Genomic DNA, 21,901 nt, shown 5'->3' on the forward strand with positions numbered 1-21,901 from the left:
CATATTACTGCTCATTCCTAGGTTTCCCAACAGAACAAGACCACGCTGTCAGCTTATCACTAAGGACCTGACGAAAACAGACAACCAGAGAAGATGAAGGACCTACATGATGAGGAGAACGCGAGCACACAAACCTAAAATCACAGCTAGGAGGTGAAGAAGGCGGCCATATTGGCAAGAAGACCTAATATTTACACCAATCGCGGCTTACCTTCAGCATGGTCACTTGTGCCCTGTGTCACGGCCTTGGTGCTATTGAAACAATATGTCCGGATGCTGTGGAGCTTTAGGACAGATGCATTTTGCTTTATTTTCTCCACTTTCTTGGCTATTTTCTCTATTGCAATAACTTCTCCCTAACAAATAAACAGTCATCTTTACATTTCCTTAAAGCTTTGGATTTTTTTTTTATGCTTTTTTTTTTTATGTTCGGCTTCGGAAAAACACAGGTAGAATTTTTATGTCCAGTATATACTCGAGTATAAGCCGAGATTGTCAGCCCATTTTTTTAGGCTGAAAGTGCCCCTCTCGGCTTATACTCGAGTCATTGTCCCAGGGGGAAGTCGGCGGCTGTCACATCATACTCACCCCCTCCTGGCGCGGTCTCTGCACGTCCCTGCTTCTCAGATGGTCTCCGGCGCCGGCAGCTCTTCCTGTGTTCAGCGGTCACGTGGTACCGCTCATTAAAGTAATGAATATGCACGCGACTCTACTCCCATAGGCGTGAAGCGCATATTAATTACTTTAACCCCTTAGAGACCCTGCCTTTTCGTTTTTTGCTTCCCCTTCTTCCCAGAGCCATAACTTTTTTTATTTTTCCATCACTATGGTCATGTGAGGGCTTATTTTTTTGCGGGAGGAGTTGTACTTTTGAACAACACCATTGGTTTTACCATGTCGTGTACTAGAAAATGGGTAAAAAATTCCAAATGTGTTGGAATTGCAAAAAAAGTGCAATCCTACAACTGTATTTTGTTTGCCTTTTTTGCTAGGTTCACTAAATGCTAAAACTGACCTGACATTATGATTCTCCAGGTCATTACGAGTTCATAGACACCAAACATGTCTAGGTTATTTTTTATCTAAGCGGTGAAAAAAAATTCCAAACTTTGCTAAAAAAAAAAAAAAAAAAAAAAAAAATTGCGCAATTTTCCGATACCCGTAGCGTCTCCATTTTTCGTGATCTCGGGTCGGGTGAGGGCTTATTTTTTGTGTGCTGAGCTGACGTTTTTAATGATACCATTTTGGTGCAGATATGATCTTTTGATCACCCGTTATTACACTTTAATGCAATGTCGTGGCGACCAAAAAAACGTAATTCTGGAGTTTTTAATTTTTTTCTCGCTACGCTGTTTAGTGATCAGGTTAATCCTTTTTTTTTTTTATTGATAGATCGGGCGATTATGAACCCGGTGATACCAGATAGGTGTAGGCTTAATTTTTTATTGTTTTATTTCGAATGAGGTGAAAGGAGGGTGATTTAAACCTTATTTATTTATTTATTTTTTTTAACATTTTTTTTTTTTTTTTACTTTTGCCATGCTGCAATGACCTCCATGGGAGGCTAGAAGCTGGCATAGCTTGATCGGCTCTGCTACATAGGAGCGATGCTTAGATCGCCCCTATGTAGTAGAATTGCAGCATTGCTTTGAGCACCGACCACAGGGTGGCGCTCACAGCAATCCGGCATCAACAAACATAGAGGTCTTTAGGAGACCTCTGGTTGTTATGCCAATGCACCGATGACCCCCCGATCACGTGACGGGGGGCAGCGGTGCGCGTACCTCTGGCCGCACGGCCGGAAGTGCTTGTTAAATGCCGCTGTCAGCGTTTGACAGCGGCATTTAACTAGTTTATAGCAGCGGGTGGATCGCGATTCCACCCGCCGCTATTGTAGGCACATGTCAGCTGTACAAAACAGCTGACATGTCCAGGCTTGGATGTGGGCTCACCGCCGGAGCCCTGCATCAAAGGAAGAGATGCGTCCTCCGCTGTACTAATACGGTGGAGGTCACGAAGGGGCTAACGAGCGGTACCATGTGACCGCTCAGCACCGGAAGGAGCTGCTGCCCCGAGACAACGGAGAAGGAAATGCAGAGACCACGCCAGGAGGGAGAGTATGACGGGGGAGGGTGAGCCATGCGATATTCACCTGTCCCAGCTCCACCGCCGGGCTGTGCCTTCCGCGTCCTCTGGCTGTGATGTTCAGGTAAGAAGGCGCGATGACGTGTTTAGTGCACGCCCTCTGCCTCAACAGTCACTGCAGAGAGACGAAAGACGCAGCCGCGTGGCACAGACGTATATCGCAAGTGCCGGGGGTCTGAGCCAGTGGCGACACCGGCACCTGGCCCCCATAGCGCGCCGGTGTCCCCGCCTGCTTAGGACACCAGCACCTGGCCCCCAGCAACGAAAGGTGAGTATGTCATCATATGGGGCATATTATTCTATTGTGCCTCTTATGGGGCCATCATTAACCTTTGTGCAGCATTATATGGGGCATATTATTTTGTATGGAGCATCATGAACTGTATGGAGCATTATATGGGGCTCCTGATTCAATATGGATATTCAAAAACACTTAACCTACTGATGTCTCAATCAATTTTACTTTTATTGGTATCTATTTTTATTTTTGAAATTTCCCAGTAGCTGCTGCATTTCCCACCCTAGGCTTATACTCGAGTCATTAAGTTTTCCCAGTATTTTGGGGCAAAATTAGGGGGGGGGGGGGGGGGGTCGGCTTATACTTGGGTTGGCTTATACTCGAGTACTCGAGCTTTTTTTCATGCCTTTTTTTTTTTTTTTTTTTTTTAATAATTTCGCTGCCCTTGGTATATTTTGGCCCCCACACTTTTCAGTCCATTATATGGTAAAATAAATGGTGTCTTTCAAAACTACAACTCGCTCTGGAAAAAAATAAAAAATTATTTTCTTGGAAAAAGGGAGGGAAAAAAAAACCAAACAAAAAAACCCCTGCAAAAGTGAAAACTGTAAGCGTACTTACGGGGCTAAGTTTCAAAGCGAGTCTTAGGCTATGTTCACACGTTGCGTTTTTACAGCAGCAACACTCACACACAAACACACAAACACAAAATCACCAGGCTATTTAATGCCAAGAATGCAGGTTTTTCCCGCCAAGAAAAAAAAAACCAAAAAAAACCAAACACACAACATAGCCTTAGAGGTTAGAAAAAAGTGAACCCATAAACCAGTTCCTGACTGCAAATGGTTAACTGTCTCACCCCAGACGGCGAATACCGTACATTTACCTCATTACCGGCCCAGCCGAGGAGACGCGCCGTGGATGAAATGAATACGGCAGAACAATGCCGCCACGCTGTGCTATCCAGGAAAATGTTAATTGCTGTTTTTCATAAGGATTTAATCATCACAAATAAACTCCGCTAATTAGTTAGTGAGCAGCTTTTCCAAACCGCAGGGATCGCGGGGAGAAACGGAGGTATATTTAGACAAATTACTCCATTAGTCTGGGAACATTCTCCTGGATTTATTCTGTGAGTGTAAAACCGAGAATACATTATATATCCCGTACTATATGGGCCAGTAAAAGCCAGCAGAATATTGGGTTCTGATAGGGGAGCCGAGGAGGGGGGGGGGGAAAAAAAAAAAAAAGTGAAATGGCGGCATATCTGCGCTGTGAGGACACGGCTCTACTGGTGGCACTGGGAGAGCAGGTGACATTATAGGAGTCACTCCCAGAGGACCAATAGGGTTACAGTATATTAGGGAATGGCCGGAGGCAACCAGTGACACCTCCTGTTTATTTGCCCTATCTGAAAAGCAAACATCCTGCAGGGAACAAAGGGGTTAACCTCAGACTGATCAGTTCAATTTTTGTATGAGAAACTGTTGGAGGTGGGGCTTAGCCAAGGGGAGGGGCCTAATGGAGAAGAAAGGGGAGAGGATCCTTCTGCAGCCAGATGTCTTACAAACACATGCAGGACAGCGAGAACGAGGGTGGATGGATTTCCTGGGATACATAAGATTTTTTTTAAAAAATTTATTTCACCAGTAATTGAAATGAAAGATGGGCTTTAAGGAAAGCATGGAACTAAAGGGAGGAAGAGCCGGGGTGTTTTTAGATTTTATTTTTTTTGGTGTATTTCCTTTATTTATTATAGTTTTAACCTATTCCCAACACAAGATAAATTGACATTTCCAGTGTATTGCGTCGGCTCAGGCGCTGAGCCCGTTCCTTACATGGTGGGTCCCAGCTGTGCTGTACAGTAAGCACCTGCGTCTAAGCAGCAGATGGGCTGGGGATAATCACCGCTGTTTAACTACTTAAATGCTGACATTATCGATTGACAACAGAATTTAGGAGGCACAAAATGATCAAAAGATTGCATGGTCAAGTCATATAAAAGGACAAAAGAAAGGAAAAAAGTTTAAAAGAAAAATTTGAGTAAAAATTTGCCCTTCTTTCCATTGATAAAAAAAAATGAAATATTAAAACGCTTAAAAATAAGCATATTTGGTATCCCGGAGTCTGTAAGATTCTGCTCTATGAAAATATACAATTAATTCAATGTTCAAAACAGGGAAAAAAAAAAAAAAAAAAAAAAGGCAAAGCACCAGAATTGCCGTATTTTGGGGTTTTTTCACCTTTCTCCAAACAAACGCAATAAAAAATAAAAACAAACAAAATGCAAAAATGTAACCCCCCTCCAACCATGTTTGTCATAGAATGCCATAAAAATGAAATCCAAACACCAATTGCAGAATTGTGGTTTTTTTCACTGCGTCACTAGATTTGGAGTGGTTTCCCCTGTTTTCAGTACATGATATAATGCAAAACGGCAACTTGTCCAAAAAAACAAAAAACAAAAAACAAACAATCAATCATACGACAATACTGACAAAAATAATAAATATTTATAAAAAGAAGTCTGGGCTCTTGGAAAAAAGGTTGGAAGTACAAAAGTTAAAAAAAAAAATCAAAAAAGAAAATTTTCCCAACGAGAAGGGATTAAAGAGCATCTGTCTGGTATACTGATGTTTGTTTTAGTAATAACTTGTGTTCCTTATAAAAAAGAAAATTCTGGATAATCTTTTTATGAGTTGTGTCATTTCAGTTGCTCCTCTTGGGTGTTACCTGCTGGTGGGTGTGTCCCTACACAGTGTGACACTGTCCAATCAGTGTGGCCAATAACAGCCTATGTGGGGACACGCCCCTTTAGTATAGAGTCAGGTAACAGTCCGCTGTTAATTTTCATAAACAGGTCTATAAGGAATAAATAAGGATCTGCAGAATGCGGAGTTCTGGGAAGAGATGATCCACAATGACTATATTAGGGGGAATAGAAGTATTTGCTATAGCAGACATGTCAGGAGCCACGGCGAGTCCTGCAGGGATTAACCCCTTTCTGCCAGCTGACGGAATAGTACGTCAGCTGGCAGATCCCCTGCTTTGAGGTGGGCTCCGGCGGTGAGCCCACCTCAAAGCTGCGACATGTCAGCTGTTTTGTACAGCTGACATGTGCGCGCAATGAGCGCGAGCGGAATCGCGATCCGCCAGCGCCCATTAACTAGTTAAATGCCGCCGTCAAAGGCTGACAGCGGCCGGAAGTGCTTGCACCGCTGACCCCTGTCACATGATCGGGGGTCATCGGTGCATTGCCATAACAACCAGAGGTCTCCTTGAGACCTCTATGTTGTTGATGGCCGATTGCTTTGAGCGCCACCCTGTGGTCGGCGTTCAAAGTACACCTGCATTTCTGCTACATAGAGGTGATCTGTACTTCACCTCTATGTAGCAGAGGCGATCGAGTTGTGCATGCTTCTAGCCTCCTATGGAGGCTATTGAAGCATGCCAAAATTAAAAAAAAAAGTATTTAAAAATATTTAAAAAAAAATTAAAAAAATATATAAAAGTTCAAATCACCCCCCTTTCGCCCCAATCAAAATAAAACAATAATAAAAAAAAAAAAAATCAAACATACACATATTTGGTATCGCCGAGTTCAGAATCGCCCGATCTATCAATAAAAATAAAGGATTAACCTGACCGCTAAATGGCGTAGCGACATTGCATTAAAATGCAATAACGGGCGATCAAAAGAACGTAACTACACCAAAATGGTATCATTAAAAACGCCAGCTTGGCATGCAAAAAATAAGCCCTCGCCTGACCCAAGATCACGAAAATTGGAGACGCTACGGGTATCGGAAAATCGCACATTTTTTTTTAGCAAACTTTGGAATTTTTTTTCACCACTTAGATAAAAAATAACCTAGACATGTTAGGTGTCTATGAACTCGTAATGACCTGGAGAATCATAATGGCAGGTCAGTTTTAGCATTTGGTGAACCTAGCAAAAAAGCCAAACAAAAAACAAGTGTGAGATTGCACTTTTTTTGCAATTTCATCACACTTGGAATTTTTTTCCCATTTTCTGTTACAGGACATGGTAAAACCAATGGTATCGTTCAAAAGTACATCTCGTCCCGCAAAAAATAAGCCCTCACATGGCCATATTGACGGAAAAATAAAAAAGTTATGGCTCTGGGAGGGGAGCAAAAAACGAAAACTAAAAAACGGAAAAAGCTCCGGGGGTGAAGGGGTTAATATCCTCCCCTTACATAGGTTACAATAATAACCCTATCATACGTCCGGATTACCTGGTCATTCATGAGGGTGGCGATGTGAGTGGTCTTTCCTCCAGGAGCGGCGCACATATCCAACACCCGTTCGCCAGGTTGGGGATCTAAAACATGGCTGACCACAGCAGACGGTAAATTCTATGAAAACAAATAAATATTAATAAAATTACCCAAATTAGTCGCTGTTCTTTACTTCATTACCCATTAGTACATGTGATTATATACCCTTACTAATTAGATAAGCAAACATTCCCCGCCGACACTCGGCACTCTCCGCCCACAGGCTTCTGGTAAATGCAGAGTATCCTCTCTAGCTATCTAAAAGTAATCTAGTATATGGTAGAGGGGGAGGAGGGAGATGCTGCTGCAATTTCACTCTCTTGCAATGGGAGGGGCCACAGAAGTAGGGAAACGTCTGATTGGCTGGACTGTATAACACAGCACTAGGATGATCCATGAGGGTCCTTACATGGAGGGGAGATTCTGGTGCAGGCTGCATACACGAATGGAGAGTTATTTTCGGTACACGTCCTTGCATTGCTCATGTTGGGTCCCCTGACCTACCACCTTAAAGGGGCAGCATGAATCACAGAGACCAGTTCCTTTATTGTAACCATTTATGGTGTACGTACATGGCTATATCATGCATTTAAAAGCCATCCATGGATGATGGCATACAGATGACTAGTCCAAGAGGCAGGTCCGTGGTGGCTGGTTCCCTCCCCCACTTCCCGAGATGGACAGGTCTCTCCCAATACACACAGAGATAGGAAGAGACCTGCCAGTCTAAGTGAGCACGGCAGGTAAAAAGCTGCAGTCAATCTGTGTCTTGGATTGGTCATCCAAGACATTTCCTGGCCAGTTTTTAAAGGATTCTTTTTTTCTTTTTTAATTATAAGATGTTGCAGAATATCTGGCTGCAATAAGGGAGCCGGTCCCAAATTCCTGCTGCCCTTGGTTTGGGAATCATGAGTTAGAATGTAGCTAAAAATTTGCCTTAAAATGGTATTTCACATCTGGTGCGTTTTTTTTTTTTTTTTTTTTTTTTAAATCTTTACATAAATGAATATGTTTGAGGCTAAAAGATTATTTTTTTTTTTAAGTAAAAATGTTGCATATCTTGGGTTTTACAGGCTTTTTGTTTTCCTGCACAATCAACGTTCATTTGTTCTGTGGTCATAAGTCGGCTAAGAGAAGCTCAGAAATAGATGAACAAGAGATACAAACGTTCTTATTCGTTCATTGAAACAAGCTCACTGACAGATTCTCAGTTCTCTCATTCTGTAGCCGAGTATACATAGTGCAACACGGAGACTGCAGGAGGCAAACGGTGCAATATTTTTAATAAAACTCAATTACAAAAATATGATATCTTTTTTTAAAGCTAAAACTACATGCATTTAATTAATGAAAAAAAAAGACCCCAACAAGTGGACAACCCCCTCAAACAGTTAGTTATATAACTTGCCCAGATCCGTCGGTAGCTCTCCATCCCGGGCCCTGGCTACTTCACTGGCTACTTAGCATCCCATCCTGTGCTCAGTATTTCTGACCCATAAAAACCCCTCATCCACATTCTCCCCATAACTGGTTTTGGGGCCCAGTGTTTGTACCCCACCCTAATAAACACCCATGGAGTATGCACATATCTAAGGTCTCGTAAAAGCACGGGAGCCTTACCTGCAAGAAAATGTATCCGGGTAGAACATTATCAAAAGACGGACTTAGGTACACCGGGTCAGTCATTCTGATGCCTTTTCCCCTATAAAGAGAAAACCACAGTGTCCACAGGCGACCTACATTTTTTTTAAAAAGCAATTTAATTGCAAACTCATTTACATTTATGCAAATTTATTGTTTAATTGCAGGTTAAAGATGTTGTTACAGCATAAAACTCAACATTCAGCACAGAGCCTGGAGAATTGGTCCCAGTACAATGTTCTTGGGGACCTTGGCCTCTAACCATTCATTTCTATGGGAGCTCACTTGGTAAATTTTCAGAGTTCCCATAGAAATTGATAGAAGTTGCTGTTGAAGCGCAGCCATCTTTCTATTCCTGAAAACGCGCACCGGGGCTTGATACGGTGCAAGTCGTGGGACCCCCATCTATAAACCATAAAAATGCCAGATGGGACAGAGGCATTTCGGTGGCACAATTCCGGTGGAGCGTCCGTTTTGGCGCTCATTGACCACCTGTGATGCGGTTGCAGGGTGTTGATGAATTGCCAGGGTAGCCTGGTACCTTCTGAAGGCGCCCCATTGCCCCCACAGGCAGGGCTTCATAGGCGATCATTAATTGTTATATCATATCCTGCAATACTGAAGTAACTGCAGGTTCAAGTCCCATATGTGGTTAAAATATATATATATATATATATATATATATATATATATATATATATATATATATATATATATATACACATACACATTATATATATATATATATATATATATATATATATATATATATATATATATATATATATATTTTTTTTTAAGAGTAAATATTAAAAAAATATATATATTTTTAATATTGCTGCAGGTTTTTTCCCATATGAAAAAAAAGCATATTTGCTATCTCAGAGCCGTAAAAGTCTAATGTATCAAAATCTAACATTTACTAACCCGTAAAAGTAAAGAAAACAACAATCACATCAGCCAGAATTGTTGTTTTTCTGTCACTAAATGTCCTCCCAAAAATATAACACAGAGCGATGACCATTAAAAACAACAGCCCGGCGCTCAAAGAGACAACCCCTGGCATATCTCCATCAACTGAAAAATTAAATAAAAAGTAACAAGCCTCCGAAAAGAGTCACAATTGTGGTTTTTTTTTTTAAAGTTTCCACTAAAATATTAATACAAAAAAAAACAAAACAAAACAGAATAATTTCTCTTGGTAGAAGAAAACAAAAAATAGAATTATTCTTACCATTAATTCGGTTTCTAGGAACCTTCCACGACGGCATATGGAGGTTGTCTCTTTGCCCTAATGGGGAACAGGAAACACAAGAGAGGTTAAAAGCACCTCCCACCTCCCATTCACCAGTGACTTATAACTGAAACCATAGCACCGGTTACCTTCTGAGTCCCAGAATTAATCCAGGAAATATAGAGGGTGGGAAATTAGTGCCGTCGTGGAAGGTTCCTAGAAACCGAATTAACGGTAAGAATAATTCTATTTTCTCTAGTCACCTTCCACGACGGCATATGGAGGAATACCAACTAATCGGCACTAGGGAGGGACAACGGCCTGAAGAACCTTGCGGCCGAAGACTAAATCTCTGTTGGATAATACATCCAACCTATAATGCTTGGAGAAGGTATGGAGTGACGACCACGTAGCTGCCCTGCAGATCTGCTCTGGAGTTGCGCCTGCTCTCTCTGCCCAGGAGACCGACGTAGATCTAGTTGAATGGGCCTTGATTCCTACTGGAGGTAGTTTATTTTGAGCAAGGTAAGCTTCTGTTATGGCTTTTTTAATCCAAGTAGCGATGGTACTCTTGGCTACCTTCTTCCCCTTATTTTGTCCTGAAGAGTGGACAAAAAGGTTGTGATCAACTCTAAGAGCACTGGTTTGATCCAAATAATGTAGCAGGATACGTCTAACATCAAGAGTATTAAATTTTCTTTCCTCAGAGTTTGCAGGATTACTGCAAAAAGTTGGTAACACTATCTCTTGAGAACAATGAAATTCAGAGACCACTTTTGGGAGGAAAGAAGGATCAAGACGGAGTACTATTGAATCCTCTCTAACCAGAAGATAAGGTTCTCTTATTGATAAGGCCTGTAATTCACCCACTCTTCTAGCTGAAGTTATAGCTACCAAGAAAATAGTCTTGTAGGCGAGATTCTGTGGGGAACAGGTAGACAAAGGTTCGAACGGTGGACCTGTAAGGCCTTGAAGCACAATATTAAGATCCCATGGAGGAACTATAACTTGCTTCCTAGGGTTCATTCTGTTTGCTGAGGTCATGAACCTTTTAATCCAGCGATGTCCTGCTAGATCTTGATCAAAGATGGAGCTAAGCGCAGAGACCTGGACCTTCAGAGTACTGGGTTTCAGACCAATTTCTAGGCCTCTTTGTAAAAAGTCCAATATCTTAGATATATCTGGCCTAAGAGGGTCTGGAGGGTTAGGCAGACAAAAAGATGAAATTTTTTTCCAGATTTTATTATAAATAGCATTTGTTACCGGTTTTCTGGATTTTTGTAGAGTAGCTATAACAGGGTTTGATAGCCCTTTCGCTCTTAGTACATTGGCTTCAGAAACCACGCCGCTAAATTCCACCTCTGAGGATCCGAGTGAAGAACTGGGCCCTGGGAAAGGAGATTGGTCTTCATCGGTAACATTATCGGTCCGTCCACCTGAAGTTGAATAATCAGGTTGAACCAACTTCTCTTGGGCCAAAATGGAGCAACCAAAATAGTTGGAGTCTTTTCTATCCGAATCTTCCGTAGCACTTTTGCAAGAATCGGAATGGGCGGAAAAGCATATGCCAGATGAAATTGCCCATCTTGAACCAAGGCGTCTATTGCTCTGGGATTTCCTCTTGTATCCAGGGAAAAAAATATTTCTACTTTCGCGTTCTGGTGGGAAGCAAAGAGGTCGACCTCCGGGAGACCCCATCTGTTTACCAGTAAGTTGAAAGTTTGCCGATCCAGACTCCATTCGCCTGGGTGAATATCCTGTCGGCTCAAATAATCTGCCTGAAAATTGGCAGTACCTTTTAGGTGAGTTGCCGTTAGGGACAGTAGGTGTTTCTCGGCCCAGGCAAAGATTCGGGCAGAGATATTTTTTAGACTGGTGAATCTTGTACTGCCCTGATGTCTGATGTGAGCCACCGTGGTCATATTGTCCGAGTATATCTGGACATGTTGTCCAGAGAGTTGATGATTTGTTGCAAGGAGAGCTTCTTCCACAGCCTTGAGTTCTCGGAAGTTTGACGATCTCTCTCTGATTGACGGGTCCCAAAGACCCTGATAAGGCACATGATTTATCATGGCTCCCCAGCCTCTCTTGCTGGCATCTGTTTTGATCGTGGTTAACGGGAATTGAATCCAACTCACACCCCTGCGAAGGTTTTCGGACTTCATCCACCACGTTAGGGATGCTTTCACTCGACCTGGAGTGTGAATCCTCTTGTTTAAAGAGCCAGGATGACCATCCCAATTGCTTAGCAAATGAGTCTGGAGAATTCTTGAGTGGGCTTGAGCCCAAGCCACCGACTGAATACAGGCCGTCATCGAGCCTAACAGTGACATTCCTTCCCGGAGTGTGGGAGATCTCATCTCCCTGTATTTCTTGACCTTTACTACTACTAATGGTAGTCTGTGATCTTCTGGAAGGAAGGACATCTGCTTTTCCGAGTCCAGAATTACTCCCAAAAACCTTCTGGTTCTTGAGGGTTGAAGCTGGGATTTCTTTATGTTCGGTATCCAACCCAGAGATTTCAATATCTCTAATGTGGTTGATACATGAGATACCAGGGTCATTTTGGTGGGAGCCACTATCAGCAGATCGTCCAGATAAGGCACTATACAAACCCCTTGTCTCCGAATGAATGACACGACTTCCGCCATCACTTTGGAGAACACTCTCGGAGCTGATGAGATGCCGAAGGGAAGGACTCCGAACTGATAGTGCTCCACCTGATGATTCCCCTGAATCGCAAATCTGAGATATTTTGTATGTCTCGGGTGAATAGGGATATGAAAATACGCATCTTTCAGGTCGATTGTCGCCATAAAGGCGTGCTGATGTATTAAAGGAATGGCTGATTTTACAGACTCCATCTTGAATCTTCGATATTTTACATGTTGATTCAGACCTTTTAGATTTATGATGATACGTACTTCCCCTGATGGCTTTGGTACCATGAATAAGCGGGAGTAGTGTCCCTGACCCCATTCTGATTGTGGAACTGGAGAGATCACATTTGATCTTAAAAGGTCTCTGAGACCCAATGTTAGCAGTTTGTGATCCCTCATTGAGGGGGTGGTAATCTTTAGACCCTGAGGGGGGGGAGAAGATAACTCTATCAATAGGCCCTCCTTGATAACATTGAGGACCCAGTGGGAGCTGGTGATGTTTTCCCACTGATCCACATAATTTGAGAGTCTTCCCCCCACTGGGTCGGAGTCATTGTTTATCTTGCTGAAATGACTGTTGTTGCTGCTGCTGTTGTTGCGGGACGAAGATATTTTTCCCTCTGCCTTTAGCATAGCTCCACCTGCCGGTCTTGCCTTTACCCCTCGGCTGAGAAGGTTGAGACAGTGGGGTACGAAAAAAACGTTTTCTTGGTTGTTTTTGCTCCGGGAGCGCCTTTTTCTTGTCGGTCGCTTTATCCAGAATGTCGTCTAAAGCTGGACCAAACACATAGTCTCCTTTAAAAGGGATGGCACATAACTTGGCCTTAGATGTGACGTCACCACTCCATAATTTAAGCCAGAGGGCTCTTCTGGCAGAGTTAGAGAGCACTAAAGATCTGGCAGCAATTCTAACGGATTCCAGAGAAGCATCCGCCAGAAACCCAGTAGCCTTATGTAAGATAGGGAGGGAATCCAACATCTCACTTCTGGAGGTACCCTGAGAAATGTGTGATTCTAATTTCTCCAGCCAGCAGGAAAGGGTCCTCGCAACACATGTAGAGGCAATATTAGCCTTGAGAACAGAAGAAGACGACTCCCAGGATTTCTTTAGGAGACTCTCAATCTTCCTGTCCATAGGGTCTTTTAACTGCGACGCATCCTCAAAGGGGAGTGCTGTTCTTTTGGCGACTCTGGCCACCTGCACATCCACCTTGGGAATGTCAAGTTTAACAAGGTCGCCTTCTAGAGGAAATCTATGTTTCATCTCGGAAGACATATTAAGGCGCTTCTCAGGGAGATCCCACTCTTGCTCAATCATATTAAGCACATTTGCATGAACAGGGAACCCTGCCTTTTTCTCCGATTTAAGCCCACCAAACATATGATCCTGTATGGACTGTGGTACAGGTTCCTCTTCAAGCCCCATGGTGTTACGAACAGCAGACACCAGGTCCTCAATATAATCCGAAGAGAAGAGGTATTTCCTGACCTCAGCCCTAGGGGATGCTGGATCTTCCCAGCCAGCAGATGAAGAAAAAGAGTGGTCAGAATCCGAATCCGATTCTATGACCTGAATCCTCCTCTTTTTAGCTGGGGAATGTGGCGGCGGAGGTGGAGGTGGAGGAGTGAAGGCTGCTAAGGAAGATTGTACCTCCTGTTTAACAAGAGAGCGTATCTCATCTAGAAGAGATGGTTGCTCTGCTTTAACTATCCTGTCAGTGCATGGCTGGCAGAGTTTTTTATCCCAGGTATGAGGGAGTTTTGCAGAACAGACCGGACACTTCTTCCTAATATTAGCTCTAGGGGCAGATTTTTCTCCCTGAAACAGAGAGGGAGAGAAGAATGAGGAGCTACCCCTAAGATAAAAACTACCTCCCGGATCCAGACCCTGCATACTCACAGTAGCAGGGGCAGTGCTGGGCTCTGCAGTTGCAGGGCATAAAGAACCGTCCATACTGAAGAGATTATAGTCTTACCTCAGTGGTGGTTCAGCAGGCTTTTATGGAGTAACTCTCCTAGCACCTGTCCCAGCGGTAGAATTTCCCCTCCTCCTCCTCCAGGATCCACGTGTGGGACGCCATTGCACCGACACCGCCGCCGGCGGAACCCGGAAGAACCAGCTTCAGGGTGATATGAAAACCGGAAGTGACGCGCGCGCGCCGCCGACGTCACTTCCGGAACGCCGACCAGGCAGCATGGAGGGAGGAAGCCGGGAAGCTACGGAGAGGATCCCGGCTGGGGATCCCGGCCTGCTTTACCCTCACGGGGGCGCAGGAAGGCCGGGAAGGGTCCCGAGGTACCTGGCAAGCAGGACGACGGCAGCAGCCCACGGAGAGGCACAAGGCGACCCCAGCTGCCCGGCTGAAATACAGGTAAGACCTGAAAAATGACTGTAGCCACCGGCCACTACAGCATATGGAACCTCTCCCTGTCCCATGGGGAACAGGAAAGACACTGGTGAATGGGAGGTGGGAGGTGCTTTTAACCTCTCTTGTGTTTCCTGTTCCCCATTAGGGCAAAGAGACAACCTCCATATGCCGTCGTGGAAGGTGACTAGAGAAAACAACAGCGCAAAAATGAAAATTAGAAAGGACAGGAGCTTCATCAGGATGAATAACATCCACCTGGAGTCCAGAGGAGCAGCCCCTTCTGGCACAGGTAGAGGGCAGTATGGGACATGTAGTACCGCACAGTGGCACTAGTAGACAGCCAATCACAGGCACCGCATGGCTTTCATAGAGAATAGTGAATGTTTATTTCCGGGATCTTCCAGTCATCACAGATCTGCATTCTCTGCTCTGCTGTAAACGAGGACGACCCAAAACGAATGTGTGTTGAGATATTTGTAACTTGAAAGATCGCCGATTGTGTTAGGGCTAGAATAAAAATCAAAGAAGGACGCCACCAACACCAGCCCGGACTTGTTTGCTTCCACAATCCGGAGCATCTTTTCTTAGACCTCTATGTGGCGCCGCTCCCTTGTTATTCCTCCAAAAATGTATAAATATAAGACTTGGCGTGACCAGTTAGGGTGGGCGTGTCCCTACACTGTGGACCTTGTCCAATCAGGATGGCTGGTATCAGGTTCTGCGGATACACGCCCCTTAAATAGAATGTTGCAGATCCATTCCAAAACGTTCTAGGAACAATAAAGGCACGACACAAAACACAGAACTCCAGGAGGAAGAGGCCTCACACTTCTTAATCCATGGGGAAGATAGGCAGTTAGTAAAATGAACACATCAGGAGCGGGCGACATCTTCTTTTAGAACAATATGTAATTTGTACAATATCTGGAAAGCAGATCTACTGAGCTGAACACCAACACGCACACAGAGGCGACGTCGCCTTCAGTAAATATACGAGGGCTCACAGGGCATGACCGTGCAAAACTAGGGCAATATTTACATATATGTGGACGTGTCCGGTACTGATACAGGGGGACGTAAATCATGGAAAATGGAAAAGTAAAGCAGGACATAGATGAAACAAATAAGGACAAAAATAGAATAAAAGGAAAGTTCCGCAGTTTGCTAACAGATTAGCAGTTTATCTTGTTTTCTCGTCTTCTTTGATCCGATCTATTTTTATTCCATTCTTGTCCAATGCTAAATTCAGATTTCTGCGAGGTTTCTGTTCCAGCACATCAGGGGAAGTGAGAAGAAACAGAACTCGCCCCAATTATCGCTGATCCACTGATTCTAGAACAGTTTTCCTTTTTCTTCTGCTCCAATGTTATGCCCTCCGGTAAGAATGGTGGAAATTTTCCAGGCAACTAACTGGACGTCTACCGCTGATCTTCTCTGTGGGCGTTTGCCTTTTCTTCCCTAATGCTGGCCAATCAAAACATGGCCACACCCACAAGTTCTAAGGTACACGCCCAGTTGCTTGAAGGGGAAATTTGCACTATTATCACTGGGGGGGGGCATAAGTTTGGAACGGAGAGGCACAGAGAAAAAAGAAAAACTGTTCCAGAATCAGTGGAGCTGGGGCAATTGGAGGAAGTACTCTGTATAAATTTAAAAAGCCAGTGAAAGTTCCACTTTAAGCAGCTGGAGTTTAATGTTCCAAACATTACCATGCTGGAACCTGGCATTGGGAGGAACAGTTTGTTATTTGTTCTGTCCCCTATTTCCTGCACCCAGTGCCCCAGGAGTACTTATTTATTTTACTCCCTAATGATTAGGCAACCAATTTTAACATGGGCATGTTTATAACACTAAACCGCCTCTGAATAACGATATGACGGTGGCTTAACTTCCCGAAAACTGGTGACAGGTTCCCTTTAAGGCCTCATATATTAATGCTCTGGCTCCTTGAGGTTTAAAGGGCCACTGTCACCCCCCCCCAGGCGTTATAAACTAAAAGAGCCACCTTGTGCAGCAGTAATGCTGCAGTCTAACAAGGTGGCTCTTTTAGTTTTTGATTAAGTTATTACCGCAATAAAACGTTTTAAAAATTGGCCAAACGTACCAGCGATTGTACCGGGAGGCGGTCCGAAGCGTCCTCTATGAATCTTCAAACTGCCGTCACTCTTCTCTTCAGGGCCGATGGTACCCGCCCCCTTCGCGTTGTTGCTTCAAATCCGGCGCCTGCGCTGTGCGTGCCTGCCTGGGGCCTGCGCAGTCTTCTTTGGCCGTCATCACTCACACGCAGGGTGCCTGACTGCGTCTGTGCGGGCAGTGCGGCCGCCCTGTTACTGAATCCCCGCCCCGCACTGTGTTATTCATTATGCACACTGCGGGGCTGGCATTCCTGGGCATGCGCACTGCACTGCGCTGTTCAGGCCCTCCCCCAGCTCGGACGTTCTCCCTTGTCTGACGTTGCCCCTGCTCCCCCGCCTTCCGGCATTATTTTCGGCTGCCAGATTCCAAAATCTGGTGAGGATTAGTGTATATGGCGGCAAGCTGCTGTGTGCTTTGTCTCTCTCTATGTGTTTGTATGTTTTAATGCAAATGCATATTTACACCAGCAGCAATGTAAATTAGGTACTTGTGTGGGTGGCCATAAATTACAAAGCACTGATGATCAATACTGTTTTTTTGGGGAGCATTATAGGTTTACATTGCGTTCGGGCAATACGTTTTGCGAATATAGCTAGCGTATTGCACCAGCGCAATGTCTTTAGCGGGATTGCTTTTGCCGATCCCGCTATCGCAGATCCACAATCTGCGCTAGCGAGGAACGGAGCTGGGACGCTGAAAGCAGCATCTGAGGTCCGACTGAAAATAACGGCACATCGCAAGGGCGTGCCTAAAAAATGGCATGCGCTAGCGATGCGATCCAGATCCTAAACACATTGCCGCCAATGGGTGCGCTAACGGACCCGTTGCATGGCGTAACTTGCGACAATCACGCCATGCAGCGTACTCCTTTAGCGTTAACCCATTAACGCTTAGTGAACCTATTCGTAACGCATTGAACATCAGTAAAGGAGGAGGGGTCTGCATTATACCACATCAAAGAACAATAAACGTTGAGGGGTGACCATTATTACACCGTACTGCAGATCAATGCACGGTCAGGGGTCTGCATTATTATACCGCACTGATCATCAATAAACGGTGAGGGGGATCATTATTCCGCACTATAGATCTATAAACGGTCATGGTGGAGCATTGAGTGGAGCACTTAAATACGTGGCACTGAAATACGTGGCACTGAAATACGTGACACGTGGCACTGAAATACGTGGCACGTGGCACTGAAATACGTGGCACGTGGCATTGAAATACGTGGCACTGAAATACGTGGCACTGAAATACGTGGCACGTGGCACTGAAATACGTGGCACTGAAATACGTGGCACTGAAATACGTGACACGTGGCACTGAAATACGTGGCACGTGGCACTGAAATACGTGGCACTGAAATACGTGGCACGTGGCACTGAAATACGTGGCACGTGGCACAGAAATACGTGGCACGTGGCACTGAAATACGTGACACATGGCACTGAAATACGTGGCACTGAAATACGTGACACGTGGCACTGAAATACGTGGCACGTGGCACTGAAATACGTGGCACGTGGCACTGAAATACGTGGCACTGAAATACGTGACACGTGGCACTGAAATACGTGGCACGTGGCACTGAAATACGTGGCACGTGGCACTGAAATACGTGGCACGTGGCACTGAAATACGTGGCACTGAAATACGTGGCACGTGGCACTGAAATACGTGGCACGTGGCACTGAAATACGTGGCACGTGGCATTGAAATACGTGGCACTGAAATACGTGGCACTGAAATACGTGGCACGTGGCACTGAAATACGTGGCACGTGGCACTGAAATACGTGACACATGGCACTGAAATACGTGGCACTGAAATACGTGACACGTGGCACTGAAATACGTGGCACGTGGCACTGAAATACGTGGCACTGAAATACGTGGCACTGAAATACGTGACACGTGGCACTGAAATACGTGGCACGTGGCACTGAAATACGTGGCACGTGGCACTGAAATACGTGGCACTGAAATACGTGCCACGTGGCACTGAAATACGTGGCACTGAGTGCCACGTGCCACGTCAGTGCCACGTGCCACGTATTTCAGTGCCACGTGCCACGTATTTCAGTGCCACGTATTTCAGTGCCACGTGCCACGTATTTCAGTGCCACGTGTCACGTATTTCAGTGCCACGTATTTCAGTGCCACGTATTTCAGTGCCACGTGCCACGTATTTCAGTGCCACGTATTTCAGTGCCACGTATTTCAATGCCACGTGCCACGTATTTCAGTGCCACGTGCCACGTATTTCAGTGCCACGTGTCACGTATTTCAGTGCCACGTATTTCAGTGCCACGTATTTAAGTGCTCCACTCAATGCTCCACCATGACCGTTTATAGATCTATAGTGCGGAATAATGATCCCCCTCACCGTTTATTGATGATCAGTGCGGTATAATAATGCAGACCCCTGACCGTGCATTGATCTGCAGTACGGTGTAATAATGGTCACCCCTCAACGTTTATTGTTCTTTGACGTGGTATAATGCAGACCCCTCCTCCTTTACTGATGTTCAATGCGTTACGAATAGGTTCACTAAGCGTTAATGGGTTAACGCTAAAGGAGTACGCTGCATGGCGTGATTGTCGCAAGTTACGCCATGCAACGGGTCCGTTAGCGCACCCATTGGCGGCAATGTGTTTAGGATCTGGATCGCATCGCTAGCGCATGCCATTTTTTAGGCACGCCCTTGCGATGTGCCGTTATTTTCAGTCGGACCTCAGATGCTGCTTTCAGCGTCCCAGCTCCGTTCCTCGCTAGCGCAGATTGTGGATCTGCGATAGCGGGATCGGCAAAAGCAATCCCGCTAAAGACATTGCGCTGGTGCAATACGCTAGCTATATTCGCAAAACGTATTGCCCGAACGCAATGTAAACCTATAATGCTCCCCAAAAAAACAGTATTGATCATCAGTGCTTTGTAATTTATGGCCACCCACACAAGTACCTAATTTACATTGCTGCTGGTGTAAATATGCATTTGCATTAAAACATACAAACACATAGAGAGAGACAAAGCACACAGCAGCTTGCCGCCATATACACTAATCCTCACCAGATTTTGGAATCTGGCAGCCGAAAATAATGCCGGAAGGCGGGGGAGCAGGGGCAACGTCAGACAAGGGAGAACGTCCGAGCTGGGGGAGGGCCTGAACAGCGCAGTGCAGTGCGCATGCCCAGGAATGCCAGCCCCGCAGTGTGCATAATGAATAACACAGTGCGGGGCGGGGATTCAGTAACAGGGCGGCCGCACTGCCCGCACAGACGCAGTCAGGCACCCTGCGTGTGAGTGATGACGGCCAAAGAAGACTGCGCAGGCCCCAGGCAGGCACGCACAGCGCAGGCGCCGGATTTGAAGCAACAACGCGAAGGGGGCGGGTACCATCGGCCCTGAAGAGAAGAGTGACGGCAGTTTGAAGATTCATAGAGGACGCTTCGGACCGCCTCCCGGTACAATCGCTGGTACGTTTGGCCAATTTTTAAAACGTTTTATTGCGGTAATAACTTAATCAAAAACTAAAAGAGCCACCTTGTTAGACTGCAGCATTACTGCTGCACAAGGTGGCTCTTTTAGTTTATAACGCCTGGGGGGGGGGTGACAGTGGCCCTTTAAAGGGGTAGTCCCAAATTAGCAAATTACAGGATAGGTGAAAACTTTCTGATGCCTGGGACGCTCACAGATCCACAGAACAAGACTCAGACGTACACCATGGGAATGAAGCGATGGGAACGCGCCATTCAATGTCTATGGGGCTGCCAGAAATCACCGAGTCCAGCATGCGGCTTTCTCTATCAGCCCCATAAAAAGTAAATAAAGAGGTCTAGCATCATCCTACACAAATATGGCACTTCAGGGTCCCGTTCTCAGGATCGGTGAAGGATCACTTCCTCAGTCAGCCATTAAAAAGGGAATACCGTAACTACTGACCACTCCATTTTTATTTCCAACCATCCACTGGCTGACACTTTGCAGAACAGATTGCTTTTTCCTGTAATATTCCTACAATCACTTACTTTATGGGGCTTTGTGAACAGAAGATTTCAGAACGACTCAGCTCCGAGATTCCGTTCCCGATGAAAACTTTGGTTCCGTCAAACTCGGTGGCACCGCGCTTACACTTTCCCTCAATGTCAGAGTAAACAGAGACCTCGTCACCCTCCTTCATCCCTGCGACCAACAAAAGAAAAATAAAATGATTTAGCGGGAGCGTGTCATCAGAATATTACCTGGGGTTTAGATCAGGTTTTCATGTTAAATGTGTTTGTTTTTTTTAAGTGAAAATATTTTTTTAATAATATATATATATATATATATATATATATATATATATATATATATATATATATATATATATATATATATATATATATATATACACAGAGTGTATATATATATATATAATTATAGCTATCTGGTATGATGTCTCCTTGCCTGAACTGGTGATAATCCTATATAAGATAATAATAATAATATAATATATATTTTAAAAAAAGTCTTTCAACTCCATCAGTGGGCAGGATTATCACCAGTTCAGGCAAGGAGACATCATACCAGATAGCTATAATGGGGTCTGGAAACATTTGGGGGTCCTGTAGAGACTGGAGATTTTATTATTTTTTTTTACCTGCTACCATTGGGCATTACTCTTACACTTAGAGGCAGACAGAATCCCAGCAGAGTAGACATGGGCTCCTCTGAGGACAGCATTTCCGCACTGCGCACCGACAATTACTTGTACCGGATGTTGCTTCAATGTTCTCCTGCAGAAAACAGAAGTAGTCCTGGTAAAACAGGTTATATACATATCACAAAAACTGAACATAAAGAGGTTGAGTACAATTTTAAAAAGTATAATAAAATAATGGCTACTTTCTCAAAAACAAAAAAAAAAAAAAAAAAAAGTGCCACATCTGTCCACAGGTTGCATTTGGTATTGCAGCTCAACTCCGTTCACTTCAATGGAACCAAGCTGCAATACCAGACACAACCTATGGACAGGTGTGGCGCTGTTTTCTGGAGGACAGCAGGTGAATTTTTCAAATTCTGTACAACCCAATATATCTGAAGAGTAGAGATTAGATAGAACAGGTGAACTATACCGCTATAAATGTGTTACAAGAAAAGTCCAACATTTTCAGCAGGTGAAGGATAGGAGTCCT

General features: G+C 44.5%; 1 protein-coding gene across 5 annotated transcripts in view; it reads right to left on the reverse strand.

The window, feature by feature from the left end:
* The window catches only part of NSUN6 (NOP2/Sun RNA methyltransferase 6), a 32,125-nt gene that overhangs the window by 3,178 nt on the left and 7,046 nt on the right, over nt 1–21,901 (reverse strand). For 4 of the 5 annotated variants that reach the window (XM_077268319.1, XM_077268320.1, XM_077268321.1 and 1 more), the window contains 5 exons: nt 21,393–21,502; nt 20,756–20,909; nt 8,305–8,386; nt 6,643–6,762; nt 212–356 (listed from right to left, as the gene is read on the reverse strand). In XM_077268319.1, coding sequence (XP_077124434.1) covers nt 212–356; nt 6,643–6,762; nt 8,305–8,386; nt 20,756–20,909; nt 21,393–21,502 — 611 coding nt within the window. Of the gene's footprint in view, nt 1–211; nt 357–6,642; nt 6,763–8,304; nt 8,387–20,755; nt 20,910–21,366; nt 21,503–21,901 lie in introns of those variants that run through there. The other variant, XM_077268323.1, reaches the window with a different exon arrangement.

This window comes from Ranitomeya variabilis, chromosome 6, assembly GCF_051348905.1.
Source record: "Ranitomeya variabilis isolate aRanVar5 chromosome 6, aRanVar5.hap1, whole genome shotgun sequence".
Lineage (NCBI taxonomy): Eukaryota > Metazoa > Chordata > Amphibia > Anura > Dendrobatidae > Ranitomeya > Ranitomeya variabilis.